The sequence below is a fragment of the Solanum dulcamara genome, chromosome 6 (assembly GCF_947179165.1).
Source record: "Solanum dulcamara chromosome 6, daSolDulc1.2, whole genome shotgun sequence".
NCBI classification, from domain to species: Eukaryota; Viridiplantae; Streptophyta; class Magnoliopsida; order Solanales; family Solanaceae; genus Solanum; species Solanum dulcamara.
This window is the reverse complement of record NC_077242.1, coordinates 15152878-15168413: the sequence shown is the minus strand read 5'-3', so window position 1 is coordinate 15168413 and position 15536 is coordinate 15152878. Positions and strand designations below refer to the sequence as shown.

The 15536-nt window shown below is 36.1% G+C and overlaps 2 protein-coding genes across 3 annotated transcripts; one reads left to right on the top strand and one right to left on the bottom strand.

Annotated features, from left to right (window-relative positions):
• The first annotated feature begins 491 nt into the window (after positions 1 to 491).
• On the top strand, positions 492 to 4391 carry LOC129892601 (UDP-arabinose 4-epimerase 1-like). Of its 2 annotated transcripts, XM_055968181.1 has the most exons (11): positions 492 to 588; positions 1188 to 1237; positions 1560 to 1684; positions 1823 to 1936; positions 2021 to 2128; positions 2262 to 2353; positions 2653 to 2794; positions 3019 to 3113; positions 3396 to 3525; positions 3637 to 3781; positions 3872 to 4391. In XM_055968181.1, exons 3-11 carry the CDS (start codon positions 1562 to 1564, stop codon positions 4087 to 4089), a joined length of 1167 nt encoding a protein of 388 aa, XP_055824156.1. In that variant the 5' UTR covers positions 492 to 588; positions 1188 to 1237; positions 1560 to 1561; the 3' UTR covers positions 4090 to 4391. The 2 variants fall into 2 exon arrangements, with proteins under 2 accessions (XP_055824156.1, XP_055824157.1); XM_055968182.1 differs by lacking the exon at positions 1188 to 1237 and having other exon boundaries at positions 532 to 588.
• A 2633-nt stretch (positions 4392 to 7024) lies between these two features.
• Positions 7025 to 15294, bottom strand: LOC129892288 (heat shock 70 kDa protein 17). The gene is made up of 13 exons (XM_055967854.1): positions 14210 to 15294; positions 12590 to 12749; positions 12034 to 12279; positions 11789 to 11925; positions 11376 to 11712; positions 11062 to 11223; positions 10443 to 10514; positions 10268 to 10368; positions 10104 to 10173; positions 9187 to 9243; positions 9019 to 9080; positions 7734 to 7806; positions 7025 to 7600 (listed from the first exon to the last, which is right to left on the bottom strand). Exons 1-13 carry the CDS (start codon positions 15208 to 15210, stop codon positions 7406 to 7408), a joined length of 2673 nt encoding a protein of 890 aa, XP_055823829.1. The 5' UTR covers positions 15211 to 15294; the 3' UTR covers positions 7025 to 7405.
• Positions 15295 to 15536: the final 242 nt, after the last annotated feature.

Genomic DNA, 15536 nt, shown 5'->3' with positions numbered 1-15536 from the left:
ATATAAACACACTATATTAGTATTTAAAAAAATATTTATCAATTATTATTTTTGATGGGTGAGCATATAGTCCTGTTATTAAACGGATTGCATGAAATGATAATAATAAAATGTATAAAAAGAAAAGTCCAACAACTAAAAGAAGATGACATTTTTCCCCTTCTCAATAAAAATAAAAATAAAAAGCTAATTCACCCTATAGACCAGGACTCTTTTCTAGTATCCACACAAACACAGAGTTAGCAGAAGAAAAAGGGGAATCATCAATTAATGATAAAAAGACTAATGGCAGTTTTAGTTTGGTGTAGTGTAACACAATTTATTTATTTAATTAATTATAATAATTAATGAATAGTTTTGTGGCTGCTTAATTAGTGTGAAAGAACATGGTCCACTTTTCTTTCACTGCAATATTTTTTAGATATTTATAAATCTATTTGACTACTTCTTTCTCTTTGTCTTTATATGCACTAAATTTCTTCCTTTTGCTTAGCATTTATTGACATAAATATTAATTATATATTAACATAATATACCATCAGTTTTGGCTTAAGGACAAACTCTCTTCTCTTTCCTCTCTGCTTTCAGGTAAATTAACTTAATTTCCTTTCATTTATTTTTTTCTTGATTATCTTGAATAGATTTTGCATGTGATTTATACATGGTTAGGTGAATTCTTGGTTCTTATATCCAAAGTATTGTGTTCTTATGGAAATATGTGCATTAATTTATGGCTTTGTTTTGTTAAAATCAATTTCTGATATCTTTGATTTTATATTCATCTTTGCATTGGGGTTATTGTACTTTCATTAATATTCATTTTCTGTATCATGATCTTTTCCAGAGTGCAAACTAGTTGTATTTAGGTGATATAGGATTGTTTTTTAGGTTGGAGTTAGGAGCTTTTATGAAGTGTGATTGAATTGAATACTCTTGTATCATAGTTGATCCTAATTTGGCATTAAAAGTATATTGACTTTTTGTGGCATAGCAAGGATTTTCACTAAGGGATGTCAAAATATATAGAAGTAAATGCTCGAAGAAGGGAAGGGGGATTCAATGTCTACTATGTATATATATATACACACACCTAAAATATAATTTTGACTCAGAGAAGAGGGTTCGGATGAACCGCCTTGCCTCCCTTAGCTCATCCCTTGTTTACTTTTCCTTTCCTGTATCCATAGGTCGGTTTCGCGCAGATAGATCTTTGCTGGGGAGATTGGTGCCCCTTGAGGTATGTCCTTCGGGTGCAACGGAATACTTTTTTTTTTATGTAAATCATGTTCATTAGGTTGATGATCTATTTTTAGTAGTTAGGATTATGTATGGGAAGTTTTGATGGCCAGAATTCTATGACCTTCAATAGCTTATGGATTCTAGAAAGCAATTGATTTGGTGTTTGGACTAATTAAATTCTTTTAGTTTTAAGTTTCCATCAGCTAGAATTTCTGAGTATCTTTGAATTGTCACGCGGTGAAATGCTGAAGAACTTGACTTACATCGGAGAAATGAATTGGAACACCAATAACTAAAGGTATTTGCACATTAATTTTCAGACATGGATTTTGTGGAGTTGAAGAGAAGGAGCAGCACTTCTAGGAGACTGCTCTTGCTTGCTGGCATTGCTGCAATTTGCTTATTTATATTCAGAAATTCATCGGGTTTTAGTACCTCCATCAAGGTGATTGTCTGACTGATAATTACATCATATGTCTTACAGTACTTTCTTCACTATGGACAACTATGTTTACGGTCTGGACTTAAAATGTATGTTTTAAGAATCTGTCGGTAATAGGCAATCCAAATTTGTTATTTTCAGTTCTCTCAACATGAACCAGGTGTAACTCATGTGTTAGTGACTGGAGGTGCTGGCTACATAGGTTCTCATGCTTCCCTTCGTCTTTTAAAGGATTCGTATCGTGTAACTATACTGGTATGCCCCTTTTTCATTTCAGACTCCGTTCATGGATCATGTTTTGGACATTGTGTCTTAACCATGGGGTGTTTTTTCTGATAGGACAATCTTTCCCGTGGAAATATGGGCTCGGTAAAAGTACTCCAGGAACTTTTCCCTGAACCAGGGCGACTTCAGTTTATTTATGCTGATCTGGGAGATGCTGCTGCTGTATCCTGGATAATTTCTTTTCTTCTTTCGTGCTTTAGCTTCACGACTTAATCTCCACTTTTAGTCTCTCTGTAGCGTTTTTCATATTGCTTCAACTATCGCCAGGACTTTGGATCCTTAACCAACACCTCAGGTTAACAAGATTTTTTCACATAATGCATTTGATGCTGTGATGCATTTTGCAGCTGTTGCTTATGTTGGTGAAAGTACTCAAGAACCGCTTAGGTACTTTTCGTATTATCAACCTCAAACTCTGTACATTAGTCATTCAGTTCGATGCATCAGAATGCTAACATTATGATTTAAAACAAAATTATTGATCCTAGCTAACAACTAAATGAAAATAAAAATAAAAATAAAGCTAACAACTAAATGCACAAGTCATAAGTAAACTTTTTTTTCCAACTTATTCCTTGTTTTCGTGCTCTTCTTATATTTACCATTTCTATGTAATACGTTGCAATTTCTTATCCTTTTTTTCCCGCCTTTTGTCTGTCCTATAATACTGTTTGAGTACTTTGCAGGTATTATCATAACATCACATCAAATACTCTGCTTCTAGTTAAGGCAATGGCAGCACACGGTGTAAAGACACTAATCTATTCAAGTACATGTGCAACATATGGAGAGCCTGAGAAAATGCCTATTACAGAAGTGACTCCACAAGTCAGTAACACTAATTTTTACTTTGTTACTAACTTCATAGTTATATTGATGTTTCATTGGTAGTCTGTATCAATTAGAAAAAAAAAAGAATTATCTACATCGTAGTGGAACAAGAGTTTGTTCCTTTAGAGTTTAGACATTTTTACATCTACCGATGCTTGGAATTTTGTTTATTATCATTGTTGTAGTTACTGATTCTACTGTTTAACTGTGAATACAAACAGTCCCCAATAAATCCATATGGAAAAGCAAAGAAAATGGCTGAAGATATCATACTGGACTTCTCAAAGACTTCAGATATGGCTGTCATGATTTTAAGGTTTGTGCTTTACTTTTTCGTTATCTTGAAAAGGGATAGTCAGCTGATCCTTAGCAATGAAGTGCCTTTCGGTGATTGAATTAAATGAATTATCACTATAGGAATGGCTTCGGTTCACCAACTTGAGCCATGTCTGAGTACCTTTCATAATAATACTAAATAATTCATGTGATAAATAGTATATTTGCACCTTCAAAGTTTTCTGTACCGGTGATCCTAGGTCTCTTTGTAAATGTACATTTCTCAATGCAAGTATTTGATGGTCTACAATACACTATTCAGGTACTTCAATGTGATTGGCTCAGATCCTGAAGGAAGGTTAGGAGAAGCTCCGCCCCCAGAATTACGTGAGCAAGGTCGGATATCTGGTGCTTGCTTTGATGCAGCCAGGGGCATAATTCCAGGATTGAAGGTAAGCTTTAATAATTGAATTACTGAATGTTGCATTTTAAAAACAGGCAGCTTGTTTCTGTCTAAACGGAACGTAAAACTAAAATCTTTAATTCTTATACGGCGATTGCAGATAAGAGGAGTAGATTACACCACACCCGATGGCACTTGTGTAAGAGACTATATCGATGTGACTGACCTAATTGACGCTCATGTTAAAGCTCTCGAGCATGCAAAACCTAGCAAAGTTGGCATCTACAATGTCGGGACTGGAAAAGGTGGTTACTTTCTACTACTCATAAATTATTTTTTGTTGTTTAAGTACGGGAGAAGTGATTTTAATGATCAAGTACCCCTTGTCATTACAGGTAGTTCAGTGAAACAATTTGTGGAAGCTTGTAAAAAGGCAACAGGAGTTGACATAAAGATTGATTACCTTAGTAGACGTCCAGGAGACTACGCTGAAGTCTACAGCGATCCTTCTAAAATCCGACGTGAACTGAACTGGGTCGCCAGATATTCACTCGAGGAGAGTTTAGCAATAGCGTGGAGATGGCAAAAGGTACACAGAAATGGTTACAATTAAAGTAAGCTTTGCCAACCAGATTCTGCAGAGAACCTTAACGCGTCAGGGAAAGCAGGATTGGTTATTCACCAATTCTCACTACTCCTTGTCAATACCAGATATCAAATCTCATTTTGTTATAGCTTTACAGTTTGCTAGATGTATACCTACAAATAATGTTAGTCTGGCTTTACATATTCTTGTTCATCAATAGGCATTTTAATTCCCAAGTAGATTGGAATATTGGATAACAAAGTGTATACATGAGACATAAAATGACAGGAAAATTGCTGGGGAAATAGATATATTCACAGTTGATTCCATGGCATTGTTATTAAATTCTAAGACTAATGAATTTGTGTTTCTTCATTTTTAATCTTTCATGATCCATCCTCAAAGGAAAATCCAAATCCTTCTTGTCCCACCAACTATATATAGTAAAAGAACTAGCATCTATAACTTGAGATTCTCAACAAAGTGTGGCATCAATTTATGTTTCTCCTGGAGATTCCACCTGTGAGATTTCACTAGTATATTGTTGTAATCTGTGTATGTCCTTCAAGAGGATGTGACATTTATTTACTAAAAATAAATAGTAGAAGAAGTGTGCAAATAGCCAAAATTTACAAACTTTTAAAGTTTAACCGTTTCAGAATCAACTTCAAACTGTCGTCTGAAATTGAAATCATGGGAATGAAGTTTCAAAGTTTAGACCTTAGAATTTGAAGTATAAAACGTTAGGCGAAGTTTTGAAGTTTGAAATTTTAGACTTGAAGGTGAAATTTGTCCAGATAGACTACAGTTTCTTAATCTAATATTTTATATTTACACTGATATACTAGTTTCTTAATCTAATATTTTCTCCATTTCATTTTGTTTGTTTATTTTTAATATTGTTTATTTCAAAAGGAATGTTTCTTTCCATTTTTTGGTAACTCTTTATTTCAATTTTTTACATGACACGTTCAAGACCACAAAAGATTAAATGACATTTTGGTACATTCTACATATCTTAAGTTTAAGACCACATATTTCAAAAGTTTTATTTACTTTCTTAAACTATATGTCAAGTCGAAGTCAGACAAACAAATTGCGATTGAGGGAATATTTATATATATATAAAAGTTTTTAACTGGACTCCTTAAGACACTGCAACAAGAAATCCAATGTAATTCCACAAGTGAGGTTTAGAGAGAGGTTGATGTGTATGCAACTTTATCCTACCTAATGAAGATAGAGATGTTGTTTTCGATAGGCACTCGACTCAAGTTAAACATATCAAACAATTATGTAAAAATAAAACAATGAAGAAGAGAACAATATCCACAACAAATAATACGATCACTGAAGTAAAGAAATATAACAGGCAATTCTAAATCAAAGAATAAGATTATAGGAGAGTAATACTAATAAAACTGAAAAGGAAAACATACTTGACTACCTACTAACCTTCTACCCTAATCCTCGACCTTCGTATCTGCCTATGTAGGGTCATGTCGTCGGTAAGCTGCAAAATTGTCATGTACCAATACTCTGCCTCATATAACATAGCTGGTTTGACCACCACTTTATAAACTTACTTTTAAGTCATTGTGACATTCTAATCACACAAGACATCTGATGCAATCTTCTATTTCATCTACCCTGCTCCAATACAATATGTAACATCATCATTGATCATCCCATTTCCTTAAATTATTAATCCAACTACTTGAAACTTCCTTTCTTGGGAATAACTTGCATACCTATCCTTACTTCCACACATCCACCACATGAGTTTTGTCACTGAACTTGCACTCTAAAAATTATGTAATCCTACTCAACCTGAACCCTTTAAACTCCAAGATTTGTCTTCAAACATTCAACATATTATTAACTCCACTGGGTGTCTCGCCAATCAAAAGTATGTCTGCAAAACTCTTACACCATGACACCTCTTCTTGGATATGTCACATCATTTCATCCATCATCAATGCGAATAGAAATGGACTAAAAGTCAATCCCTGATGCAACCCTATCATAATTGGGAAGAGATCCTTGTCTCCTACCACTGTCGTCACTTGGGTCTTAGCTCAATCGTACATGTCCTTAATTTTCGTAATGTAAGCTACATGTACATCTTTAGTCCCCAAATATCTCCAAAGAACACTTTTGTCATAAGCTTTTTCTAGGTCAATGAACAACATATGTAAGTCTTTTTTTCTCTCCCTATACCGCTCCATCAATCTCCGTACGAGGTGTACACCTTCTGTAGTTGAACGCCCCAACATAAATCTAAATTGATTCTCGATGATATACACTCCCAAATAGACAAAGGGCTCCCAAATCTCTTTATCGTATAAGCTTTTGGTTGCCCCGGTAGCGTTACTCGGGAGAGAGACTCCAAATTGTTTAGATACAAAGAACTCAAAAATGATAACAAGAGTTGGTTAAATATTTGACGACGGTTAAATATGTCATTTTTTAATTTAAAAAATTGAAATTGCTTAGAAATATATTTAAGAGACCACTTTAATCTATCCCAAACATAAAGGACTATTGGTATAGTTTTGCGTAGATACGACCAACTCAAGCCGATTTCTTCCATGGTTGATACATTCTCTTTTCTTAATTGATAAATTCACATCAGAATGACTACTTTGGAGAAAATTTGTAGTTGATTCATCAATGTTGCAGTTGATTTTCATGGATAGTTTCTCCATTGGATGTCTGGTGAGAGAAGAGAGCATTACATCAAGTTAATATCAATAGAAAGATGTGCTTCTAACGTATTATGTATGAAGAACTACATTCTCTTTGATTCTAAGGGATATGCCTTCTAATTCTCATGTCTTATGCACGACATTTCTTCCAATTTTGTGGAATGAGATACTTTCACCAACAAAAATTTCAAGACTCTAGTGCAATGCCCAGCATATCCAACATCTGTTGTAGAAGGGGAATCCCAGTAACAACGCACATTAATTGTTGCCTGCTGTATAGATTCTTAGAAATTAGAAATCTGTAATTTCAAGGGCAGGAGGGTGGCAAAAGGTATTCAAAGGAGGAGGAGCTAACAAAATTCTATTCTGCAGCCAAAATGGCGCATGAATATGTTCCTGATGTTCTACATTAATATTGTGCTACAGAGAACGCTGATCAAGTGTAAGATCCCTTAGCATGCACTATTTGAACTTCATTCTGCCCAGAGAGTGAGGACTTCCAAAGCATGCCAAGAAAGAGCATCCTATGGAAAAGATGGATTCACTCAGTATATACTCTACAATTAAGTTTCTGTCTCTTCCTCTTTGTAATTTGCATATACTATAGCCTTTGATGTCTCGTTGTAGGATAATAATCATAACTCATCATGATCTGACTTTTCATCGGCAGATGGCTTCTCTGCCTCTGCAGCTGTTTGTTCTTTCTGGGAGGTATCCTCCTCAGAAGAGGAGTTGGTAGCGTCTGCTTTCTCCTTGATGCTTTCAGTTTCATTTTTCAAAGGCTTCTCAACCTTGGGCTTTGGCTTTGGTATTTTATTTACCTTGTTAACCTGATCCATGAAAAAAGAGGAAGGGAGGATTCAAGCACTGAAAGATAAAGCCTCACATCTGGATTGAGTTGACTACCAATTTCTTGTTCAACTCTATCACCGGACCAAATTAACAAAGATTTAGATCACGCACCTTTTCTTGAAGATCAAAAACCTTTACATATACTTCTTCAGAAGTAAATGCAGGCTTGTTGGATCCAGGAATGCTGTAGGAAAAGAAAAGGTGTTAACACACAGCGTATGAGAAAGGGGATAAAAGGTAGTAAGAATATTTTCATATTCAAAAATAGGATAAAATTTCATCAGAACAATATTATAGAATAGAGTTGACTTTCTCAAACTTGCAAGCCAAACTAGGTTATATGGGAAATAATTTTTATGGAGAACCCATGGCCCGATAATATTTTATGTATTTTTCTCCAGAAATTCTAGGTACTACTTCGTGTGTAACTTCGGCTAAGCCAATTTAGAACCAAATTATTTTGTTTTTAACTTTTTGCAGTCTATACTATATGGATCCAGCCAGCAAATGATATTTTATATTATTTTGCCACCAGAAATTCTAGGTGCTATTGCATGCAACTTACGCTTAGCCATTTTAGAAACCACATTATTTTGTTCAAACTTTTGCTGTCAAACTCAAGAACTGACTTGAAGCACACGAAAATTCAGCAATTAAAGAGAATTAATGTTTAAGCTGTTCTTTTTATCATTCACTTTTTAATTTTTGTTCGTTTTATTTTTCTGATATCGGGGAAATCTCCTGTGGGCTTCTGGCCCAACTTCAGTTGGCAACAGAGGTTAGAAACTCCAGGTAGCCTGGACCTGCTGCACTAGGCACATCCCCACAATAGGGTTCAAACTGCAGCTAACCTATACATCATGTGATGGGTCCTTGTCACTGAACAAAAGCCCCAGGGGGCAACATTCTTAGAACACCCATTTTCTTCTCTTTTCTAGTCTCCCCACAAACTTCCTTCCTATGGTCCCAATTGAATAGGGAAAATTTTAAATCAAAAAGAATACAAAGTTCCACCTTTCTGCCTCCTAATTTGGTTTGAATGAAATACAGAACCAAATAAGAATACACTAACACATGTATACACAAATGCAAATGTTCAAATCAAAGTGTATATGCTTCAACACACACACACACAAATCCACTAGATTTATTCTTTACAGACAGTATATCAGTCAGTATCACTTTCGGGAGTTCAATGGCTCAATAATTAGATGAACAAGATGTTCCAACAGGAAACAACTTGCTATGTTCACGATTAAATTAAAAGCAGTAGCGGAAACAAGCAGAGTAAGTACGAAAAGGGAAAGGGGAGAGGCAATAACATGGAGAGTGAACACACAAATGACCATGTGAAATTAGGAAAAGGTAAGAGAAATGAGAAGGAAAAAGAACTTACTCTTTCTGTTCAACCTCCTTCTGATTTAACCAATTCTTCACTTTCTCAGCTTCACTTAGAATCTGCAAACATGACCTCTTTTAAACTTCCCAGTACGAACACTAAGAAGAGATGTCTTAGCTTCTATTGTATCAAAACAGAAATATGTACAATAGCTGAAAAGAGTACCTCATCTATTTTTCCCTTGGGAAGCCACGATTTGTTGATTTCCCATCCATGCACAATCTGAAGGTATCCAAGAAAGAAAGAAAAGGTAAATTGCAAGGGTCAAAGGCAATAAAGGATACAAAACTTTCCTAGCTCGCTAAATGCTTTGAAAATCACAAAAGGATTATAGCAAAGGAAGCCAGTTAATAAGACATCAACAATGTAATTGAATCTTCTACTAATGCCAAAATGACAGTTATGGTACCAACTATGAAATCACTGAAATACAAATGCAGGTTAATATCAATTTCATCAATACGTCTTCTGCACTTCAGTTCTAGAAGATACCCATGGCTATTATCACCTCAAATGGTGCCTCAAAGCATACAGCTTATTTTTCCCCATCTCGGCTTGAAAAACTTCAGTGCCGACTTACAGTTTGATGCACTGATGCAACCTAGTAATTTTTCTTAAACCTACTAATTTCTGTCATTTTCCTTTAGAAAACAAATAAACAGAGACTCCCTCCGTTTCAATTTGCTTCTTAATTTGACTCAGTGTGGAATTTAAGAAAATAAAGAAGAGTTTTGTATCTTGTGGTCTTGAACTAAATATATGTGTAATGTACCAAAATGCCCTTTGAATTTTGTGGTCTCAAATATGACATGTATGATATTGGGTGTAAAGAGTGACTAAATAAAGAAAGGCATTCTTTTTGAAACAGATCTAAGCAAGACAAACAAATTGAAAGGAGGGAGTACTATTTATTGTCCACCTATCTATAGATACCACCATAATACAAATAGATATTATTTCTTGTTCAACTAGATATGTAGATACCACCATAAGACACTTTCAAACTTACATTCTGCATTTCATGATGCAATGCATTTAACCAAACAGAGCAGAAGAGTAAAACAAGAAATTAAACTTCCTACCTGTTGCACTTCATTAAGGTATTTGCGAGCATGATCAGATGCAGCAGGGCGTGCAGTAAGTTCTTTACGTCTGCACAAAATATCACATTCAACATAACTACCTAACCTTGTACACAAAGTAACTACACTTTGGCCTTTGAGTACAGTTGATACTAGGAGCAGACCTGAAAAATATGGGGTCCCCAATAGCTTTCAACTTATCTAAATGTTCTTGAAACTTGGTGGCAGAAGCGTCTTCACCATCTGTGTACAACCATTCTTGTACCTGAAAAACTTCATTTAGTATATTTACGACAAACACATATACGACAAAACATGGAAAAAAGGAAATAGGCAAACCTCATCAAGTTTCTCAATAAAGGACTGGCGCTCTTGACTGGTCGATATTTCCACAAAATCTCCAGATTCAAGCTGGTACATGAGCACATTCAACATTAAAAATAGATGATCAGCACTTTCAAAAAAGTGATTTATTAATCAGTTCCACATGATCAATCAGTGAATAAAAATGTTGGTGCAAAACAGTGATGCCACTAAAAGCCAAATGATATAAAGTGCATTACAAGAAGAAGAAAAAGACCAAGAAGCTAACAGCGATCCACAAGGTTACAACATCTAGGAAACAATATCACCGGAGCAACAGAGTAAGTTCTGCATCTGTGTATATGTTTCATTTGAGGGCTCAAAAGCACCACTTTAACAAAAGGATGTTTCAGGAGAATCTTAATGCATGGGTATGTGCTTAAACTGTTACAAGAAAGATTTGTCTAGCTTCAAAGCCGTTATTCTAAGCTAGAGGAAAAACACATATTAACAAATCAAATATGTGTATGCAATTGGAACGAGAAATAGGAGAATCAAGATTACACATAAGCCATTCAAGTTTCCAGAGCTGAACAGATCAGGTGTCCACATAATCACAAGCATGGGCAAGAGGTAGAGATATAAGCCCTCGAACCTTGTCTCTCGTATCATATATGTATCCTTCCAAGCTATTCTTCAGTTCTGCCGTTCTTCTTCTTTCTTCATCTTTTTTGTCCAGTGCTTCCAATTTGCTTTTAGCTTCACTAAAAGATTCTTTTGAAAGAGATGCTCCTGGCCCAGAAGTCTTCTCATCAATCTACATGAACAAAGAAATCTCAAGGATAAGACTAGTTAAAAACATCATAACACTATAATATTTCTAAAACAACATTTTCCCTGGCACCTAATGGAAATCGATAAAGAAGGGGATGCAAAATAGATCCCCACAAATGGATAAGTTTAGAAGACCTTAAGTGGAACTCGGAAAGTCCGTTTCTTCAGCTTCTTTTCTGTACCAGGACTTACGGTGCTAGAATCATTTGCACCAGGCTCAGAGGTATTACTATTACCAGCGTCTGTATTCAACTTTTCATCGCTTTCCTCTGTACTACTGGGGCCACTTTCAGTTGATGTGTTCACAGAAGCAGAGGTCGAGTTGTCCATTGTCAGATTCTTTCGTGGAACTTCGACCCATTCAGTTATTTCAATAACAGCATCTGCTCGATCTAATGAAAATATTCCACTTCTACTAAGTGAGAAATGTAAATTAGCCTTGACAGGGGCAGAAAGATTCCGTGATGCATACCTAAAAGAGGTAAAGCACAAAGCTCAGAATAACAGTTCACCAAACACCATTTGATCCAGATATCGATGATTCTTACTTCTCGCTGGCCTCAGTAAGACCTGACACTGCATACTGAGCAAATGTAAGCGAAGGAGTCCCAGGTGGCAAGAATTCATCGCTTTCATAAGCTAGTGAAACTTCAAAATCCTTGTTGTGAACAATGGATCTGAACATCTGCAGTTAGATCACACAACAGGAAATAAATATGTCATGTATTAAGTATGTTTTTTATAAACTATTGTTTCCCCAACAATATACAGTCAAAACAAATTTCTGATATACCTTGCTGGGTAGTTTCTTCATACGCGGTATGGTCAACTGTTTGGTGCTTTCATCTTTAGGAAGATCTGGACCATCTACTTCGATCACATATCCATATGGAGAACCATCAATCATTCCCAATTTACGATTCAATTTGATTCCATCACTTATATTAGCAGCATGCAATGAGGCACCAAGTGCAATTGCTTCATCGGAGTCCAAGTGTCTGTCCAATTCTTTCCTTCCAAGAAATTCCTGCAGCTTAGCCTGATCGAGGAATGTAAATTTTATTTTCAAGAAAACAATCAGTGTGCTCACAACTCCAAATTGAGCTGTGCTACAAGCAATGACGCCTAAATCCTCATTGACTCAGCTGCAGATAAAGATAATGCTACAGATTCGGTGGCAAGAAACTCCACCAGCCAGCAACAAAATATTTATTATATCATATTATATATAAGTCATAAGCAACCAAAAACTTCCCTTGGGTTTACAAGTATATGACAACTGCAAATATGAATATTTTTACTGTAGTTGGTAGACCTTAACTTTGTTAAGAAAAGAGAGTGACTCAGACCTGCAATTTTGGCACCCTAGTGGCACCTCCAATCAACTCCACCGCATAAATATCTTCTATTTTCAAACCAGAATGAGTAAGAACTTCCTTTAAAGGTACAAGAGCTTTTTCCCACAAATCGTCACATAACTCTTCAAACTTCTCACGAGTAATTGAGCTCCTGCGGCAAAATAAATTCATGAGTGAATAAATGAAAAACAAGTGAAAGATACTAGTTGAAAATTGCTCTTCCTCCTCTTCCAGATGTGTAAGCATGCCAGGACATACACATAAGTCACACATAAGAGGAAGGGTACTCCTATATGTATTAGATTGCAATGCTACTCTTGGGGGAGCAGAACTTCTTTATCTAAGACTGAATTGAGCATCTGATCGTTTCAATTAGAGATGAACATAACCCGTTGTCATATTAACTAAAATTATGAAGAAAGACATGCAAACATAGGAAAAGCAAAAGAGAAACAAACAATTTACAAATCATTCCACTTTTGATGTATTTCCCGAGAGAATCAGATTTAAATTAATCACATAAGCTACATAGCACAGAATCAGTGCGAATGCGACAGAATCAACTTTCAGCTGAGCCTTGCCTCAAGTTTTATTTCACTGTTCACATATGCCATTTTCTATAAGAATAGAAGTATCTTCTTCATTATTTTTTCTCCTTTTCAAAATCTTACTCTCATTAGCTGAACAGCTGACCCTTCACCTCAACTACATGTGTTAATCATTATTACTTGCATGTCATGTTAAACTTTGAGTAACCAAAATTTTGAAAAAGTAAACAAAATATAAACAACCACAAGGACAAAAAAATGTAAAAGCAAGTAAAGTTGCATTTATGTAATCCCATTGCAAGATCAGCTTGAGAATACCATGGCGGTAGAAGTGTTTGACCAAACCCTATCCTAGGGTTTGGATCAATTTTATTTTAAAGAGGCTTACTCCATGCACAAAGTGCTCCTCCACTGATTTGAGGGTAAAAGGAGAGAGAATGTAACCATATAGGGTTCCCATTGTATCTAAGCAAGAGATTTCTTTGACCAATTTTGCTTGCTTAGGCAAAGTTGATATTTAGCCTAGTCTGGTCCAAAATATCTCTGGCAAGCTACAGTGACCATGGTGCCAAAAGTAGGACCTGGCCCCTATGTTCCGATTAATAATTCATCTCAGGGTACATGGACTTCTCGAATGTACCAAATTAGTGGAAGGCTGAAAAAAAAAAAAGAAATTGCAACAGTAATGTTTAAACTTAAAAGAAGCAGTTACAGCAAGAGCCTATTCCTGTGTAAAGTAGCTTCATCACATCTCAAACACACGGTCTCAAATTCTTATCGAGTTCATCACAAGCAAAACATGAAATAGCATAGCTTGTCCATGGGTATAAAGTAGTAAGTCTGACCCAGAATCAGCATAAACTTTACCCAATCCTTACATATTGTAGACAGGATTACTGATCACCTTTCTCTAGATAAGGTGACATCATTCACTTATTAACAGCATATTGGAGAGCTAAAAGATGAATTTCATAACTAAAACGACCAAGCAATAGATGAACTACAAGAAAACAAGAAAGCAAGAGAATTCATATGGATAAAAATCAAGGGACAACAAACTTACCTAAAATCCCGATCATCATAAATAGATTCAACTGATATTGGAGCTGCTGTGTTTGCGCTAAGAATTTCCTTTGTTCGCTTGACTTGCTTCTTCAACTTTGCCATTGTCTTTGGAAACTTCCTTATGTCAACCCCATTTCCTACCTGTTTATTAAACTCATCTGCAAAGTACTCCATCAATCTTAGTTCCATATGTTCTCCTCCCAGCTCCGCATCCCATCTAACATCCTTGACCTGAAATTGGTTGGCTGATACAGTCTTCCCAAACTCCTTAGTATTATAAGCAGAGAAATACACCAAGGCAGCATATGTACTACCCGCACCCATATCATAGAAAATCACATGCCTTGAACCATTAGAAAAATCTTTATCAATCCCATACTGCAACGCTGCACCAGAATGTTCATTCACAAGCGCCAACACATTAATACCAGCCAATTCCGCAGCAACAAGCAGCCCTTTCCTCTCGGCTACTCCCATATACGGGGGCACAGTCACCACAGCATCCTTCACGGGTGTTCCCCTAGTATGCGCTTCCGCCAATCCAAGGGCATACTTGAACAACATCGCTACCAACTCCTCCGCCGTGAAATTACCATTTTCAGTTTTAAAAACTGCCACATTCCTCGATTCCTCGGGAGAAATGTCGTAAGTCAGGTAAAGAGATTCTAGGGTTTTGGAAACGTGGGAGAAGGGTTTTGATAGTAGATCACGGAGATGAGAATAGACCTTGTTTGGATAACGAGCGACGATTCCAGAAGCTTCTTCGCCGATGAGGCGACTACCGGAGTGAAATGCGACGAGTGATGGAGTTTTCCGTTTGGACATTTCGTTAATCGCTATAGAAATTGGGGGTTGTCCGGGTTTTAGGTTAACCACGACGACTTTGAACCATTCTGATCCCAGATCTATGCTGGAAACTGCAGATTGAGATGGAATCGGGTTGAGCAAAAACAAAGATAAGAATATCCCTATCCGGAACAGCATAATCGTCGCCGGCATCGGAAAATCGGAGTTAATCGGACAAAGATCTCCGGTAAAAATTCAAAAATTGGGAAGACGAAATTTCAGTAGCAGAAGAAAATGTAGGGTATATATACCGTTAGGGCTACAGGTGGAAAGTGCAGCGATTTGCCAATAACGATATGACATGTGGAATAATGTACACGTGGCATGATATGTGACGCCTGGTGTGTTGGTTGTTGCTGTTGGGTTTTTGAAGTTTCCAGGGAGTTCCCAATTTTTAAAGTATTCTCTTTTTTTTTCTGTGAACAAATTTGCAAAAGTTTGTATTTTTAAAATAAAATTCAAAGGGAAAGATCTCAAAT

Bases quoted from the DNA above. Each gene is read 5' to 3' on its own strand.
- LOC129892601 (XM_055968181.1), top strand. From the start codon at position 1,562: ATGGATTTTGTGGAGTTGAAGAGAAGGAGCAGCACTTCTAGGAGACTG. The intron at 2,354-2,652 runs GTACTTTTCGTA...AGTACTTTGCAG, and splicing joins AGTACTCAAGAACCGCTTAG to GTATTATCATAACATCACAT. The intron at 3,526-3,636 runs GTAAGCTTTAAT...CGGCGATTGCAG, and splicing joins GCATAATTCCAGGATTGAAG to ATAAGAGGAGTAGATTACAC.
- LOC129892288 (XM_055967854.1), bottom strand. From the start codon at position 15,210: ATGCCGGCGACGATTATGCTGTTCCGGATAGGGATATTCTTATCTTTG. The intron at 10,515-11,061 runs GTTCGAGGGCTT...CTCATGTACCAG, and splicing joins TATATGATACGAGAGACAAG to CTTGAATCTGGAGATTTTGT. The intron at 7,601-7,733 runs GTGCGTGATCTA...TTCATGGATCAG, and splicing joins TTTTTGATCTTCAAGAAAAG to GTTAACAAGGTAAATAAAAT.